The following is a 12442-nucleotide window of genomic DNA, read 5'->3' as shown; positions in this document are numbered from 1 at the left end:
CACTTGAAAAAAACACGGGGGTGCTTAACTTTTTTCCAGGTGTATATTTTAAATAGTTTCTTGATTCTAATTTCTTAATATTAAAAAAAACATCCCTACCAACTGGCTCAATATATATTTCAAATTATATTTGAAAATTACAGTTCTAAAAAATCCTTTAATAGCGCTTTGCAGAACCCTGTTTCATAAAATGTGCCTTAGTGATCTTACTGTTCTGGTCAAACATCAAGATTTATTAAAAGACTGCTTTGATTCGGCATCTAAGTGTCTTTATTCTCGTGTATTCAACTTAGCTTCAGAATGAAATGAAAATAAAAGGTGCACCAAGTAACTGATAGCAAAGCTGACGATTTTTTTAGAGACACTTAAGGTCCCCTGTAGTTTGTGAATATTTATTAATTTAACTCTGTATCCTTGTATCTTATTTTAACAGTTATCAAGTAAAACACAAAACAGGCCTGCTGACCCTTGACGATAGCACTGCTCTCTTGTTTAACAAGCAAAGAACTATATATTGTTGTTGTTTGTTGAGTTTCGTGCAAAGCTACTCTAGGGCTATCTGCACTAGCCGTCCACAATTTTTAAGTAATAGATCAGAGGGAAGGCAGCTAGTCAACACCGTCCACCGCCAACTCGTGGGGTACTGTAATCGATTAGCGGGATTTGACCGTAACTCTTATTAGGGTCCTACGGACCGAAAGTGCGGAACATAATTTTTGTTTTGTCGGTAACAGGCGCGAAATCTTGGATCCACAGCCTGACACGCTCGGGCCAGAAATAGATATAAATTACTGTTTTCCTATCACACCCTTTTTGCCACATCGATCGTGAAATGATTGATGAGTTAGAAAGCTGACTAGTAAGTAAGATAAATCTACTTTGGTCGAAAAACAAGACGTTTTTGTAAAAATAATTTCGTTGATGGGCAAATAACACGTTGTTAAAAAACAAAGATAACTAAGATACTTTGACGTTTTCTCTTGGGTTGTGCATGAATACTCGGCCCAAATCATCTATAAAAGAAAACGTAATAATATATATGAATCAAAATGTTCTTAATCCGATAAATTATGATATTTATGTGGGTTATGTGTATGTAAATACATGATCAGATTATGTTCATTCAAACGGCTGAATACGGCCATACATGAAGAACAACAAGAAATTTGTTAAATGTTATTTTATTCTTTTTATGATTTAATAGAAGCTTCATATGTTACGAAGTTAAGTTAGACTATAGTTTAAAACTATTGAAAAATTATAACTTCAAAATTAAATTACACATATCTTATGTCCAGTTCCATTCTATTCTATCAACTGTCCTAAAGCAGTATAAATATGTCGAAGGTCAGTGGTTACTATAACATACTGAGTGCTAAGTTTTTAAGTGCATTTGATTACAGCTGCACTTACTGAGCTTATGATTTCAAAAATCAATGTAAAATGTGTTGTATACTTTAAAAAGATTTTTGTACAATTACATTTTTGACAGTGGTAGAAGTGGGACTATTTTCGCAACAGAAGCAGCAGTGAAACTATACCCGCAACAATGACATCACGTATAGAAACGTTGAATTATTTTATCAAACCGACGTGTTTTCTAACATCATGAACGTACGGAGGGTTGAGCGTGCTAGTGGGCTTCACTAATGATCGAACATTGCACATGTTAGTGTAGTTGTACTTGATGGAAATTGTGAACACGAATCGACAAGAAAAGCAAAGCAAAAAGTGTATTCGCCATTACAGCCAAATAAAGTTTAAATAGCTTAGTGTAACGTATGGAGAGTTCAATCTCCGTCTATTCACACGGGTCTACTGCGTATATTAACTCTTGATTGAATGGAACCTTAATAAAGTAAGTCAGATTGTGTGTTATAATGTTCTCGCTCCCAAATAGAAAGAATAAAATATATATAATAACATTCTAAACATCATGGAAGAACATGCATAGTTTAAGTACTTGGGTGTACTTTCTATAAGGTACAGGTGTCCACATCTACGTTTTTATACAACAACAAACACTATTCACTAGTTTTATATGCTACATCTTTTATCTTCTATACTTGAACCTCTGGGGATTGAGAGGAGGAGAGGAAAAGGTACTTGGTAACGTATGCTCCATGGTTGCTGCTTTATTATCTTGACGACACCTTAAGCTTAGCCGCGAGAATACGAATCTGACAGGTGTAACACCTTTAGTATTGGAATTGCATGTCCATCCCTGGAGACTGTGTTTGAGGATAGCTTTGGGGGTACTGTGGTGGAAGTTGCTTCAACAGTTCTTGTCGCTGATAATGAAAAACCGTCTCCTTGTAGACAAACCACAAGCTAGAAGCCCATAACAGGCAGTTTGCAAAACCGAAGATCTGAAAGGTAGTAAAATACAAACCTAGAACGGAAGATTGTCACAGACTAAATCTAAAACCTTCACGACCAGGAAATACAGTTGGTGAGTAAAATCTTTTAGCGTACTTACCCAGTTCTTTAGAACTTAAAGGAGTGCATATAACACCTTCAGTACCTGGAAATACAGTTAGTGAGTAAAATCTTTTGGGGGTACTTACCTAGTTCTTTAGAACTTAAAGGAGTGCATATAACACCTTCAGTACCTGGAAATACAGTTAGTGAGTAAAATCTTTTAGCGTACTTACCCAGTTCTTTAGAACTTAAAGGAGTGCATATAACATCTTCAGTACCTGGAAATACAGTTGGTGAGTAAAATCTTTTGGGGGTACTTACCTAGTTCTTTAGAACTTAAAGGAGTGCATATAACACCTTCAGTACCTGGAAATACATTTAATGAGTAAAATATTCTGGAATACTTACCTAACACATCTATTACCAGGAGAATCAGATGCTAAAGGTGTTCATATAGCGATTCAGAATATGTATATTATGGTTTGTGAAATACAACTTATTTAAATATGGTTTAGTTAGAACATTTTACGTTAGACTGTACTTTTAATTTTTTTTTTTGGAACATGTGGAAAAGAGATTTTAGGTATACATAAGATTTAAAAAACATTTATCACGTGGCATGTGCGAAAGCCCAAACATAAAACACAGACTTTGTGAACTTACAGGAAAAAAAAATCAACCAAAAAGCGCCATCTATCTTTGCAGACAATAATATTTTGTTAAGATTACTCAGAAATTAATTTGTTGCCTTATTGCTGTCGAGTTTTGTATCCACCCAACATATTACGGTATTCTGTGGTGATGAAAGGTATTATAAGTATCCTTTTCTGTAAACGGTGGAAAAATTGTTCAGAAAGTCGACTTACCAAGGACACGTTTAATGTCGCATAGTTTCCTTCAAACGTGGTTTCACATGTCGCGAGTGTGCTGCAAACTTCCAAGTTCTTAGCCAAAGTGACTGGACTGGTGTAATACTTCATGTCACTTACTCCCTGAGCCCAAGCACTCGACCCAGCTAACCAGAAGATGGTCAGTATTCCGGTGATACCAAGATCCTGTAATAATCAGGATTAGCCAAACAATATCCATAAGATTAAAACAGGACCTAATCCTTGTAATCTATAAAATACATTATATATACAAATATATCTCTCTTTATTTTCGTTTTTAGGAAGCTTTATATAACAACGTGAGTGACTGGCCAATGTGACGTGAATAATAGTTGAGTTTCAGATATTTGATAAACTATTCAAAGTTGCCAATGGCAAAAAACACACTTTTTTGATAAAAATAAACAAACAAAACATGAAATAGCACTGGTTAACATTTCACACAATAGTTAGCAGCAACAAAAATGTAGGTTCAAAAGGATTATGTTTTAAACAATGTTAATATAAGAACTAATTGTTCGCCAGTTTCTAATTTATTCTAATTAATAGATGAATTTTCTTTAGTTAAAGTAAATTTTATCTGAATTAAGTTTTCCTGTTGTTAACAAAAAAGTTATCAATATGAAAGCAATAACGTAAATTAAATAACACAATTTCATTCAGTAAAATGTGTGTGAAGGGTTTATCTTTGAGTGAAAGCACAATAAGTTGTGATTTACGGCGTTGAGTACCACCTAGTGCGAATCAATGAATTTAAAGCGAAACTAATTACGTTCCCCAAGGAGAATGACAGTACTACGTTTAGATACACAAGTGTAGCAATGAAATGCATCCGTGATGTTATATTTTAAACAATATTTTAATTTAGATGTTTGTTTGCTTGAGGACGTAGAGCGCCATATCTAGAAACTTCACAAAAGTTAAGAATCTGGAAATTTTGAGTGGTATGTAGAGATAAAAGTAAGATATATATATATATATAAGATTCAGTGAAGCAGTTATTTAACGAGTATCAGTGAATTATTAAGTCAGTTAGTGAATTAACAGTGAACGTCAGTGCAGTTAATCATCAGTGATCAAGCTATTAAGGTGTACATTAGTTTAGGAATTTCTATTAAAACATTGTTTGTGAAATTAGGCCTACAAGAAACGTAGCCTGAACTGTAAGAAACAAATTGGCTCATAGTGACTTATCGATAAGTTTTAACGCTAAAACTGAATTTCGATTCCCGTGGTGTGCAAAAAATTGTATTGCTTTGTACTTTACTACAAAAATAAAACAATAAGAAACAAAACAATTCCTTACCGTTACGTGATATGGACTTGGCATTATTTTACCACATAACCCATAAAAACCTGACCAACAATAGAACAAGTTATAAAATTATACACATAAATGAATTAAAACATCTTGCTACTGGTGCTCTTATCAACCAGTTAGTCGTACTTCTATAGATGTTTGTTTGTTTGTTTCAACTTAAGCACAAAGCTACACAATGGGCTATCTGTGCTCTGCTCACCACGGGTATTGAAACCCGGATTCTATCGTTGTAAATCCGCAGACATACAGCTGTGCCACTGGGGGGCATTCTATAGATGAAAGAAGTCTAGATAATCTGATGATAGAAACTTTGAAGAAATCATCTCGTGAAATATTATATCACAAAAGAAAATCAACATAAATTTGCTAAAGGGAGATTCTTCCTTTACTATTCTAGTAACATTTTTCTTCAAGGATGTTAAGTGTTATTTGTATGATGGAAATGGTGTGAACGCCAAGGAAACCTTTCCTCATCAAGTTTAAACGAAAAACTTTCTTTTATTTAATGCTTCATTGTGAAATATATATATATATATATTTAGTTTATTGTGATCCAAATTTTCACCCACGCTTACGTCCACTCGTATCTTTCTTTAAAAAGTTGATTAGTAACAGCTACTCTAGTTTCTTTCTTGTTCAGTTGTTATGACGATTTTAGGCATCATCTGATGAAGGAACTTTGGCCAAACCGTTTCGTAATTTCAGAATAAACTGGCAGTGTCTTCCACCTACTGTTGTGTATTTTTGACAAATCTTTTCCCATTATATAGTTTGGCCTTCTTATCTAAGAAATAATATCAACTTATTGGAAAATGGTCCGGATGAGGAGGGATAGTAGGGTGATTCTGGGAATGGAAGGGTTATTTTACTGGAATGGGTTAAGATCTCTTTAGAAAAGAAGGGTAAGACATGATCTTGTTGAAGTTTACAAGATTATCTGAGGTATCGATAGGATAAAGACTTTTGATTTCTTTGTTATATATTCTGAAGATAAAAGAACAAGAGAACACAGATTTAAGGTTTGGATAAAATGGACAATGTACATTTCCTGAAAAATAGAGGGTTGATTTAATTTTTGTTTTTACTTTTTATCATGGCTGGGTGTGCAGAGACAGTCTTGAAGGACCAAATGGCTCCATCTTATCTGTATGTTAAAGTGCCTGGCACGATTTTATCTATTATTATTTTCAATTAACAATAATCGTTTCACTCCAAAGGGATAATAGAAAAGTACTGAAGTTAAAGGTAAAAAAAAACTATACCTATTGCTACATATTCTTAAACAGTAAAGGCAGATATAATAAAAACCGGTCAAAAATGAATAAGTATTATACTTGAAAGTTCAAGTTCCCACTCAAGAGAGGGCGCAGAAAACTTTACTTACAGTAATTGGCACAACTTGGTCATCAATGTATTTTTGATGGGCAAAGATGTAGAACAAGGTGATTCCAAGCGAGTACATGAAAGTTAGAACTCCAGTGGTGACAAAAAACTCCGCACTACTTGAGAAGTCGTAGGGAATTTTCTCTGTGGTGGTGTCATAAGTCCCGTCACATTTCGGCACAATGAAATTGGAGTAGCGTAATCTACAAGTGGAATTAAACTCATAAAGTTTAGAACAAGGGTGTGATCATAGTGAGATTAGAAACAGTGGCACAGAAATTACGTGACGTTACTGTGATTAGCGAAATGCACCAAAGTGATTGGCTGAAATAAAATATAAACTTTATTCAAACTTTTCGCCTAAAAAAACTGAATGTTTCTTGTAAAATTAATTTAGCATCATCATTTTACATAAAATGTCAGCCTTTACTGAATTCTTTTTGTCGTAGTGATTATATTACATCGACGTCATATTTTGGTATTTATAATTGAAGTACTTTTTTTGCGTTTAGGGACTGAGCGTGGCCGAGTGGTCAGCATAGCCGAACTGTGAATCCGTGAATTCAAGTTCGCGAACTGTTTTCGCAAAAAAACATGCTCCGAATTTTGAAGCCATGGGTGCATTATAAGAGTGGCGGTCAATTCCCACTATTTTATCAGATAAGATAAGCTCCAGAGTTTGGCGGTGGGTTATGTTGACTAGCCGTCTTTCCTCTATTCTATTAGTTCAAAGTTAGGGAGAGCTATGCGCATATCGCCTCTTTTTTAAGCTTTGCGCAAAAATTCTGAAACAAACTAACTCACTTGCATCTAAGTAAATAGGTGAGATAATCATTAAGATTTAATGTTTTTTTTTTTTGTTGTTGTTGTTTTTTACAGCTAAGGTTGATGGAGAAACCCACTGGCTCTAGCTGTTGAGTTTGAGTCATTTGTTACACCAAAGTTACAAGAGAAGGTACTTCCTTTTTTCAAGGATTGGATTGATTTCTACAAAAATAAATTTTAAACAAGTAAGTGGCTGACCTTGTATCTGAAGAAACGTTAACTCAACTTTTAATTCTTAACTCTCACAAGTTTATCTGAACTACTACTGTAATTGTTTTGACGTGATACAGGCCATCTTATTCTCAAGTCCGTCTTCTGACCTTGAATGTTGGATATACAAGACTGTTTGGTGTAAGGGTTATTATTTAGTGATCTAATATTTAATGGTTATTTACACATACTTCCCCTTGTCAGGTTGTAGGTCTTAAAGAGGTGCGTTCGACCTCTTCCCCCTCCTTGTGGATGGTAATGGTTTCGGTGAAATGGTTGCAGTTACAGAAGAATATTAGAATAATCATTGCATGAGGGTCAATATAACCCGCACTTACTCAGACCCCTTTCAGGGCAATTCTTGTATTATTCGGTGGATGTATACAATTCTCTATAGTTCGTTATTACAACGTCCTGTACTTAGCGAACAGTTCCAGTGTAATATCTACTTTCATTAGTTTTACAACTCCTTGATAGCATTTTCAAAGCTGTCAAAGTGGCTTTAGAAACTAATGTAAATTATCTTAATCTATTGTGAGGTGGTACCTTCTTAAATGTTTATTTTTATGATATGTATTAACGGGTGAGAGATACTTAATATTATTCTCATCATGTGTCTAGTAGCGATCTAATTCACATAATAGGTCATTTTTGTGCCAATTTTTTCATAACAAGAGTGCCAAAAGTTAATTATTTTAAGAGTAATAGTTATGACAAGTTTGGTTACATGACTCTGTACGAGCCACATGTATGTAGTTTAATTGTTGTACTAGGCTTTTACAATATTGTTGACGTCATCTTACTCGAAGCTTTTAAGTGTTTCTCGTTATGTTTGATATTGTTGTTACTAGAAGGGCTAGATATTTCTGTAGTTTGTTATAAATACGTGTAGATACAGAGAGTTAAATAAATTAGTAAAAGTGAAAGTTTCACAGTTTGTATTGTAACAACAGAGGTATCGAAACACTGCTCCGGCTTCTGATATTTAAACCAAGTCCCTTCACTTCAAAAACTAAAAATTACGTTTATATAAAAAAAAGCTATTCAGTTTAAGCCAGATATTAAATGTTATATATATATATATATAAGCAATCTCACAAAATGTCAGAAAACACTCTAACTTTTTGTAATCCTTCGAGTATACTTGTAGAGTTTTATTAAACTGCTCAGCATACACTCTGTTACTCTCCCTCATGAACTGGCATCAGGTACCGTGCGAAAGCTTCAACTCTAGAGCAAATGTCAGAGCATTACATTGTGATTTTCTCATACGCACGTAATCATTAAGAGACTGAATATATAATATTTCTAAGTAATTCGTGAATTATTTGCGAGATACTTTGTTTCAACCAAACTGAAGAGTGCCCAATTTTTTAAGTGTCTTTGAATGTTGTGACGTCGCTTTTGATGATGAAGTTTAACAAAGTAATTAACATCTACAGTCTTTTTAAAGTCCTAACTAAGATAAGCTCAACATTATTTTTTCTGTATTAGAAAAATTAAAATAACGATAGAGATTTTAAACAAATCTTCTAATAAACGCGATCTTTTTTATTTATTTATGATTCCGCCCGTCATGACCAAGTGGTTAGGGCGCTCGACTCGCAATCTGAGGGTCGCGGGTTCGAATCCCCGTCAAACTAAATATGCTAGCCCTTTCAGCCGTGGGGGCGTTATATGTGACGGTCAGTCCCACTATTCGTGGGTAAAAGCATTGGCAATGGGTGGTGATGACTAGCTGCCTTCCCTCTAGTCTTACACTGCTAAACTAGGGATGGCTAGCGCAGATAGCCCTCGTGTAGCTTTGCGCGAAATTCAAAACAAACCGATTTATGATTCCCTAAAAAGAATAATCATGCAAACAATACACTAATACTCGCCCCCCAATAGCACAGCGGTATGTCTGCGGACTTACAATGTTAGAATCCGGGTTTCGATACCCGTGGTGGGCAGAGCACAGATAGCCCATTGTATAGCTTTGTGCTTAATTACAAACAAACAAACAAACAAATAAACACTAATACTCAATAAAACATTCATAATTCGTAAGTTTATCTTGGCACAAAATTCAAATGTTTAATATCGCTTTATGTATTTAAGTTTTTGATATTATTACGACAGCGGAAGTCACGTGACTCTGGTAACACGTAATGAGTATCTCGAACGTTCCTGAAGGCTCGAGTGTTTGCCAGACGCCCTCTGTTTTGTATATGTAAGACCGGCGAGAAGTAATGGCATAAATAATTGAATTGCAGACAGGCAGAGATAGAGACGGACAATTGAGTCAAGCGCGGTAGTGACCGTAAGAAAAGTGCGTGAATCATTCTGAATTATAGCGTGTGTTGAAGCTAAAGTGACTGTGGAAGTTAAGTGTATTGCAAAGTTGTATTGAGAAACAATAAACTAGTTTTATTTAAGAAATGACTTGTATCGCTGAAGTTTTTCGGAAAGAATTTCTACGGAAAATTAACCAACGACCAGAGACGTAACAATATTATATTACGCACACAATTTCGCTTTAAAACACGCTTATGAAACCTAGCACCCATCTCATAGTTTAACTGATTAAAACCATTCCCCTTGGCACAAATCAAAAAGTGTGAATGTGTGAATGTTTACATTAAACACCCAATCGTGTTTACACACGTACCTCTAGCGCGATTTAGATAATAGTGGAAATATTTGCTCAAAATCTGTGACAATAGTTGCTGCTATCACTTATTCCAATGGACGAGTCCTGCTATGAACATGTAAACTGGAAGAACAATTTCAAGTGATGTCACCGTCCTTGGACAAGCACGATTCCAATACATTTTAGTATTTGTGATATGATTTCGCATACAAATTATGAATATAACTATCTAGGTGTAAATTGGAAGAACAATTTCAAGTGACGTCACCGTCCTTGGACAAGCACGATTCCAATACATTTTAGTATGTGTGATATGATTTCGCATACAAATTATGAATATAACTATCTAGGTATATCTTCAATACCGCGAAGATACTATCCATACACAACGGGTTCTTGTGCGTTGATTTTTCTTTTTTAACAAATGTAGTATTTTATCTTGCACTTGTTTACAAGCAACAGATATATAAGTCAATATAGTACACAGAAGACGTAAAACAGCTGCAGTTTATTTAGAAAGAAATCCTGGGTCAGCAGTAGGTTGAGTACTTATAATATTAAAATCTGGGGTTCGATTACTCGCGATGGACAGAGCCCATTACGTAGTTTTAACCTAAAAATAAGCAATTTGTTTAAAAATTAATTAAAGCTAAATACTTTTATCGATTAACCTAAAACCCTTACTGTCAAGAAGTGATCAGTTGATACTTCATTTTTATCCAACCGTCAGATGCACGTGTACAGTTTTATCTTATGTCTAAAAGTCCGGATTGTTTAGTATTTAAAATATACATATTATCAAATTCTAATGTCTCTACAGTTTCATGGAACTAGATCACATGTATCTGACCTTAACATGAACTATGTCGAAGCAATGCCCGCCATTATCAAAGTTCAAAAACCATCTTATTTAGCTCCGTTATTACTAGTTAGTAGAATATTTAAATACATATTTAAAGTATTCAAAAGTAAACGTTTGTCTTAAAGAAGGTTACCCAGTGGTATATAGCAAATTTTATTGTGCCAAAGCCCTGCCAAAATTTATCAGATGTACGACGTCATCATCTGGGTGGATATTTCATATTAAAAACCAATTTTCATTTTTGTGAATCAATCTTAAATAAAGAAAATACATGCAGTAGTAATTATTTGAGACTAATTAAATTTGTAATAAGCTGAATACGCATATATCACCAAGAGAAAATAATTAAGTGCCATATATATATAATGCTTTTACTCTCCATCAACTAAAGTTTTAGCAACAATAGGCTACAAACAGTAATAACAATTTTGACTTTTATAATGCTTTATACACCTCCTGTCCTGCCAACACAAATAACTTTAAAAAATCGACCTTCGTTGTATAATATGTAAAAATAAAACGACCTTTTTTTACAAAAAAAAAATCTACCTCTTACACACACAATAAAACTGTGAAATGTATTTTATTAAACCATTTAAGGCCATATTCTGTCTCTTAAAACGTTGTCCATTCTCATTCTATTTATATTAATACTTCATGAAAATGTTTGAATTATTCCAACTTTTCAAATTATACATATTTAGGGGTAACAGTTAGGGGTAATTATTGAAATACCCGAGACGATCAAATTTGATTGATGACATGGAAAATGATAGGACTTGTCTTATTAAGCTAAGTACATCTAGCGAAAACGTATCCTTACCGGAAAGGATAACCATATTCATAATTAATGTCGGTCTCTTTCTCCGAGGTCATGCACTTCACCCGAAACGACGATTTTGAACCAAATCCAGATGTCGTAGCAAAGGCAAAAATTGCTATAACCTAAAGTAAAGATGAAAGGAGAGAAAAATTAACATTACTACCTAAACATACTCATTCTAAATTATCTAAAATCAAAGCTAAGTTTTCGATGTAAAATAGTTGAAGTAGCAGGGCATATCCGTGTAATCGTAAAAGTAGCTAAAGAAAGTTGTAGGACCAGTTGAAGTAAAATAGTAGTGCGCGTGTACACGTAAAGATAGTTGGATAAAAAGTGTCGTGTAGATAGCTGAAGTAGCAGTGTGTGTGTTAGTGTTAACTCGTGAATAGTTGTGTAGCAATACATTTGTGTACTCGCAAAAAACAGTTGAAGTTTATGAGTGTGTACCTTTAAGGATAGTTGAAGTAGCATAGATGAATATGTGTGTGTACTTGTAAAGATAGTTGAAGTATCCGGTACGTATGTGTCTTGTAAAGATAGTTTAAGTATCGGTACGTGCATGTACTTGTGAAGATAATTGAATATCGGTACGTGGGTGTACTTGTAAATATAGTTGAAGTATCGGTACGTGGATGTACTTGTAAATATAGTTGAAGTATCGGTACGTGTGTGTACTTATAAAGATAGTTGAATATCGGTACGTGGGTGTACTTGTAAAGATAGTTGAATGTCGGTACGTGTGTGTACTTGTAAATATAGTTGAAGTATCGGTACATGTATGTACTTGTAAATATAGTTGAAGTTTATGAGTGTGTACCTTTAAGGATAGTTGAAGTAGCATAGATGAATATGTGTGTGTACTTGTAAAGATAGTTGAATGTCGGTACGTGTGTGTACTTGTAAAGATAGTTAAAGTATCGGTACGTGTATGTACTTGTGAAGATAATTGAATATCGGTACGTGGGTGTACTTGTAAATATAGTTGAATGTCGGTACGTGTGTGTACTTGTAAATATAGTTGAAGTATCGGTAACGTGGGTGTACTTGTAAATATAGTTGAAGTATCGGTACGTGT

At 34.3% G+C, this 12442-nt stretch overlaps 1 protein-coding gene across 1 annotated transcript in view; it reads right to left on the bottom strand.

The window, feature by feature from the left end:
• Positions 1-98: 98 nt before the first annotated feature.
• LOC106460203 (synaptophysin-like) overlaps positions 99-12442 on the bottom strand; it is a 23143-nt gene continuing 10799 nt past the window's right edge. Inside the window, exons 3-6 of the mRNA XM_013919887.2 lie at positions 11368-11489; positions 6017-6218; positions 3288-3476; positions 99-2369 (exon numbers count right to left, since the gene is read on the bottom strand). Coding sequence (XP_013775341.1) covers positions 2199-2369; positions 3288-3476; positions 6017-6218; positions 11368-11489 — 684 coding nt within the window. The 3' untranslated portion in view covers positions 99-2198. The remainder of the gene's footprint in view (positions 2370-3287; positions 3477-6016; positions 6219-11367; positions 11490-12442) is intronic.

The sequence above is a fragment of the Limulus polyphemus genome, unplaced genomic scaffold (genome assembly GCF_000517525.1).
Source record: "Limulus polyphemus unplaced genomic scaffold, Limulus_polyphemus-2.1.2 Scaffold728, whole genome shotgun sequence".
Taxonomy (NCBI): domain Eukaryota; kingdom Metazoa; phylum Arthropoda; class Merostomata; order Xiphosura; family Limulidae; genus Limulus; species Limulus polyphemus.
The sequence above is the reverse complement of the archived record's forward strand: the minus strand, read 5'-3'. Positions and strand labels throughout refer to the sequence as shown.